Raw genomic sequence first — 6,428 nt, forward strand, 5'->3', positions numbered from 1 at the left:
GGAGGACGTCAGTGACGTCACTCGTCAGGCCGCTGCCGGAGAGGAGAAGCGCTGTGCAGGGCAGGTAAGTGTGTCTCTGTGTGTGTCTGTGTCTGTCTGTGTGTTTGGGGGGGCTATGGCTACCTAATGTGAGGAATCTATGCTACCTGATGTGGGGAAACTATGTTACCTAATGTGGGGAATCTGTGCTACCTAATGTGGGGAAACTATGCTACCTAATGTGGGGAAAGTATGCTACCTAATTTGGGGAAGCTATGCTACCTAATGTGGGGAATCTATGCTACCTAATGTTGGGAATCTATGCTACCTAATGTGGGGGGCTTGAATGAGCTGTGGCATATGGGAGGCCTTAATAAATAATTAGAAACTTATACAGCAAGTGACATATGGGGGTCCACCTGAGTAAGTGACACATGGAGGGGGGTGCTGAACAATTGATGTTTTGGGGGGGGGGGGGGCGGGCACAGGCACATCCTTTGCACAAGGGCCCTCTGCTGTCTGTGTCCGCCCCTGGGTAGAGAATAAGGGGTAAAGTCGAACATAGAACAAATGCAGTTCTTTTTTTCTTAATTTTTTTTTAATGAAGTAAACGAGATAAAGGTAAGCAATGACTTTTCCTCAGTCTGAAGCGCAGTCCTCATCGGCAGGAAGCAGTGAGGAGGAGGAGGATGATGGAGGTTCTGATTCCATCTCTGCTTCTTTTTCGTCCCTCTCTATATATAGGGCCGTGGCCATGAAGAAGGCCCCTCCGATGACTGCCATTATGGTGCAGGTCATGAGGGCATACTCCAGGCTGCGGTATTTCAGAAGAGGGGATTTGGCATATCCTCGTTCGTAGGTGTCAGATATCAGGCCGATGAGGTACGGGCTGCCGGCGTCACCTAGGAGGTGATAGATTGTCATCTGCACGGCCAGGGCTGAAGATCTCCTCCACGGAGTTACTACTTTTAGTATAATGTCAGATATGAGGGTGAAATTTACTGACAGAAGCGTCTCTCCGATGAAGATAAAGATGTTGGTGGCAACGAGGCTGATGTTGCCAAAAGTCAATGCCAACAGAAGAAAAGGGGCGGAGAGCATCATCGCGCATCCACACACAAGCGGGTCCGCCCGTGGGTTGGATTTGCGATATCTTTTACTTATCTCCGTCCCTGCTACAACTCCCAGAATGCCGGAAACGACTGTAACCACACCAAATATTAGGATGTCGTGATAGTCACACGGTTCAGCGCGGCAAGGGTCCTTCTCTTGTAGGAGTGTTCGTGCGTGGGTCAGGTATGACGGACCCCATACACCTATGGCTCCCACTATGAAGGATACAGCCGTCGATCCCATGGTGGTTAACATGAAGCTTCGATTTTTAAATAGTTTTTTCAGATCTGTCGCCCATTTGGCAAACTTCTGGGATTTGTTGTTCTTCTTCCCGTTTGTAGTCGTTCTTGGAAGCTCTTTTGTGACCAAAATCATCAAAGCCACAGCTATGAGGCCCAGGCCAGGGGTGACCCGAAATGCCCAGTGCCAATCGCCCCTTGCTGCATCAGTCACTTTGGGCCCGATGATGTATCCTAGTCCGCAGCCTACAGGTATGACGGAGTAAAACACGTTCAGCATGCGGGTCCGCTGGTCACTTGTAAAAAGGTCTGCAATGATGGAGGGGGCGATGGTGCAGAAAGTCGCCTCTCCGGCTCCAACCAGTCCACTCGTCAGCAGGAAGAGCAGGAAGTACCCGTCAGGGATGAATGACAGGGTAAGTGTCATGCTCAGCCAAACGCTGACTCCTGCGCAAACAGTATATTTCTTATTACAGTGGTCGCCCAAATATCCGGCAATTGGTGCGACCAGCACGTAGCTTCCAATGAACAATGTATTCAATAAGCCGGACAGACTAGCATTGGTGTCATATGCTTTCTGTATATAAGGCAGCACCCCCGCCACGCTGGAGCGATTTGCATAGATGAGCAAATTAACAAAGGCGAGGATCACTACGGTGATGATGGAACGTGCGGTGGACATCACGCTTAGAGATGGCAATTTCTGCCTCTCAGGGATATCGCCCTTTTCTACATCCATATCACTATGGTCCTCCATTGCTTCTTCCTCCTCCTTCAGCAATGGGTCTTGTGGAGAGGCCATGGTCACAGGTCAGAGCCTGAAAACACTAGAGAGAGAGAGATAAGTGAACACATTAGACAGCATGTCATCATTCCTGTCATTATACAATAGATCCTTCATACAGAGCAGAAATATCCAGCACAGAACCACAAGATAACACTAAGACCATCGCAGCCTCAGAAGAAGACGCTTCTCTATAAGTGTTTTATATGGAGACGTCTTCCCTGAGGTTACCAATGTCTGATAACCCTGAACCTGTCCGGTCCTAGTAATATCTGATAACCCTGAACCTGTCCGGTCCTAGTATTATCTGATAACCCTGAACCTGTCCGGTCCTAGTAATATCTGATAACCCTGAACCTGTCCGGTCCTAGTAATATCTGATAACCCTCAACCTGTCCAGTCCTAGTAATATCTGATAACCCTGAACCTGTCCAGTCCTAGTAATATCTGATAACCCTCAACCTGTCCGGTCCTAGTAATATCTGATAACCCTGAACCTGTCCGGTCCTAGTAATATCTGATAACCCTGAACCTGTCCGGTCCTAGTAATATCTGATAACCCTGAACCTGTCCAGTCCTAGTAATATCTGATAACCCTGAACCTGTCCGGTCCTAGTAATATCTGATAACCCTGAACCTGTCCGATCCTAGTATTATCTGATAACCCTGAACCTGTCCGGTCCTAGTAATATCTGATAACCCTGAACCTGTCCGGTCCTAGTAATATCTGATAACCCTGAACCTATCCGGTCCTAGTAATATCTGATAACCCTGAACCTGTCCGGTCCTTGTAATATCTGATAACCCTGAACCTGTCCGGTCCTAGTAATATCTGATAACCCTGAACCTGTCCGGTCCTAGTAATATCTGATAACCCTGAACCTGTCCGGTCCTAGTAATATCTGACAACCCTGATTCTGTCCGGTCCTAGTAATATCTGATAACCCTGAACCTGTCCGGTCCTAGTAATATCTGATAACCCTGAACCTGTCCGGTCCTAGTAATATCTGATAACCCTGAACCTGTCCGGTCCTAGTAATATCTGATAACCCTGAACCTGTCCGGTCCTAGTAATATCTGATAACCCTGAACCTGTCCGGTCCTAGTAATATCTGATAAACCTGAACCTCTCCGGTCATAGTAATATCTGATAACCCTGAATCTGTCCCAGTAATGGCGGATTATAAGGGCTTGGCTGTATGGTCACTGGGCCATGTGAACTTCATACTGTAGATACAATTGGGCTATCCTGCTATATAAATTTATTAATAATGAACCTACCCCACCTCATTGGGATCTATCCGTCCCCTATATGACTTTCTGCCACTAGTTGATTTGAACATTTTCCCTTTCGGAGTACCCAGAGTATTTCTATTGTTAGTACACACAGAATTCTATTATATACTATTATATTTCTGCCCCAATCTTTCTGTTATTCTTTTACTACACCACCAAATCTTTCTCATAGACTTATATCTTTTAGAACTTCATGAATTAGGACTCTTTTTCTTGGGGGCTTTTTTGGGCATAATTGCATTTTAGCAGTTTTGCAAGAAAAAGCTCTGGTCATGATACTATCTGTGCGTTTTATTATGTTTAATGCCTAAGCCAAGTATTGTCACAATGCTATGAGAAATATAACTTTTGTTATTTCTTTTGGAAATTAATTTCTTGTTTTTTTTTGCTAAAAAAAAAAAAGCAACAGCAATAAAAAAAAAACTGTCAAACAAAAAGCCCTGTGTATGTATGAATAGAAGAGGCTGAGACTTACCTTGTGGTTCTCTCTTCAGACAAGGAACGGTCAAAATCTTGAATTCTCTATTGCAAATAGAAACTCTCTAACAAACACTTTGCACCACAGGTTGTGAATGCAAAACACACTGAAGAGACTGCAGCCGGCGCGCCCCTCCTTGTACAGCTTACGGTGACATCATCACAAGCATGTGTGACATCACAGGGTTCTAAACCATCTTCAGGTATGTGTATATCTGTATAGTAAATGTGAGTAGCCATATTAGTCCAGTGATGCAGATTGTAATACCTTTTTTATTGGACTAACAGAATTTTGTAGAGACAAACTTTTGGGATTCCTCCCTGATAATTTATCAAGTCCTTTGATCATTAGTCCTTGTCTATTGGACTTGCTAAAGGGAGGAATCCTGAAAGCTTGTCTCTACAAAATTCTGTTAGTCCAATAAAAAAGGTATTACAAGAGACTGCAACATATTTTTTGATTTGTGTGTATATATATATATATATATATATATATATATATATATAGTTCCAAGCGTGAGTAGGTGCCTCCAGCTAGGGTTCGGGTCCAGGATCCTGCATACGTAGTTCCAAGGAAAATGCTGTGGCACTCAAGGTATGGTGAAAAAATGAAAACTGTTTATTCATCCCAAATGTGCAAAGAGCAACGTTTCAATGGTCTCACACCATTATTATCAAGCCACTTGATAATGATGGTGTGAGACCATTGAAATGTCGCTCTTTGCACATTTGGGATGAATAAATAGTTTTCATTTTTTCACCATACCTTGAGTGCCACAGCATTTTCCTTGGAACTACGTATGCAGGATCCTGGACCCGAACCCTAGCTGGAGGCACCTACTCACGCTTTAGGAGTGCTGCTTTCTTCTTTGACATATATATATATATATATATATATATATATATATATATATATATATTAATATACACCTAGAAATACATCAAGTACATAAAAACATCTTTTAGAAAAATATTTCTCCAGGCCTGCCAAGTATATCCCCGTACTTCACAGTGTCTTCTTAGTTTATATATTTTAATCTTTTGACCTTTTAACCCCACTAGGACCAAGGGCATCCTGGGACTTAAAGGGGTATTCCAGGCCAAAACTTTTTTTATATATCAACTGGCTCCGGAAAGTTAAACAGATTTGTAAATTACTTCTATTAAAAAATCTTAATCCTATCAGTACTTATGACCTTCTGAAGTTAAGGTTGTTTTTTTCTGTCTAAGTGCTCTCTGATGACACCTGTCTCGGGCAACGCCCAGTTTAGAAGCAAATCCCCATAGCAAACCTCTTCTAAACTGGGCGTTTCCCGAGACAGGTGTCATCAGAGAGCACTTAGACAGAAGATAACAACCTTAACTTCAGAAGCTCATAAGTACTGAAAGGGTTAAGATTTTTTAATAGAAGTAATTTACAAATCTGTTTAACTTTCTGGAGCCAGTTGATATATATAAAAAAGTTTTTGCCTGGAATACCCCTTTAAGATTGAACCGATTATTATTGATATATGTCATGAATGCATCAACGGTCAGATGGTCGGACGACCAAATGATGACCACATCGTCTACATACCTCCCATACCATGCGAGGCATGTGGAAAATGGATTGGTGTCAGAAAAAATAAACTGCTCCTCCCACCAAAAAACAAAAAGGTTAGCCCGAGCTGATGATGACTTTGCTCCCATTGAAGCACCCGTGCGCTGCAAATAAAAATTGTTACCAAACATAAAATAATTGTGTTTTAACACAAAATCTACCACCTCAATAATGTAATGTCTCAAATCCACAGAATATTTAGAAAATCTCATCAGTATATCCGAGATAGCTGATAATGCCAGGTTTTTCGGAATACTGGAATAGAGCAATTCAATGTCGCAAGTAAGCCACGACAGAGAATCGCTCCATGTGAATTTAGTTCTTCTGACCAGGAGTTTACTGAAAATTCAGATTGTTCAGATACCACGGACACTAGCGGGGACTCAGAACCGCAATATGTGAACACTCACAAGGATCGCAATGCGAGAAGACAGTCAAAAAACTAGGAAGGCGCGGTGGCAGAAAACATAAGAAGAAGAGCTCCGGAGCGTAACAAGGACAAACGGAAAAAGTAATAAAAGAGGATTTTCAAGTTATTAACATTTCTGCACAAATCATTACAGATGAAGAAACCTCGGTCCTGTGGAAAGGACTGGGTTTCTCTCCTACACATCATTTTGATGTTTATCGGACAATTTTGGATATAAATAAATTTGTGAGAACTTTAACAGTTAAGAAACATTTTTTGTGGAAAATGCTGATGAACCATCGGACCCACCTCAACTTTCTATAAACCCTTATTTACCACTAATGCATACGTTAGCAGAACAAATTACTTTTAGAGATTTCTGTCTCCTTGAAAATAGTGGGATATCAATTTGTGATGAAGTGAATACAGCACATACCTTCTCCACTAAAAAACAAAATTTTTACCCCATACAGACCAGACCAGCAATTTTTGATTGGTTCCAGGACCTTATCATGAAAGATTTGGTTAATC

General features: G+C 42.6%; 1 protein-coding gene across 1 annotated transcript; it reads right to left on the bottom strand.

Moving 5' to 3' along the window:
* Nucleotides 1–600: 600 nt before the first annotated feature.
* LOC130357982 (protein spinster homolog 1-like) lies at nucleotides 601–4,007 on the bottom strand. Its single transcript, XM_056560775.1, has 2 exons — nucleotides 3,887–4,007; nucleotides 601–2,158 (listed from the first exon to the last, which is right to left on the bottom strand). The coding sequence occupies exon 2, from the start codon at nucleotides 2,131–2,133 to the stop codon at nucleotides 619–621; it is 1,515 nt and encodes a 504-aa protein (XP_056416750.1). The 5' UTR covers nucleotides 2,134–2,158; nucleotides 3,887–4,007; the 3' UTR covers nucleotides 601–618.
* Between the last annotated feature and the right edge of the window lie 2,421 nt (nucleotides 4,008–6,428).

Source organism: Hyla sarda, chromosome 2, assembly GCF_029499605.1.
Source record: "Hyla sarda isolate aHylSar1 chromosome 2, aHylSar1.hap1, whole genome shotgun sequence".
Lineage (NCBI taxonomy): Eukaryota > Metazoa > Chordata > Amphibia > Anura > Hylidae > Hyla > Hyla sarda.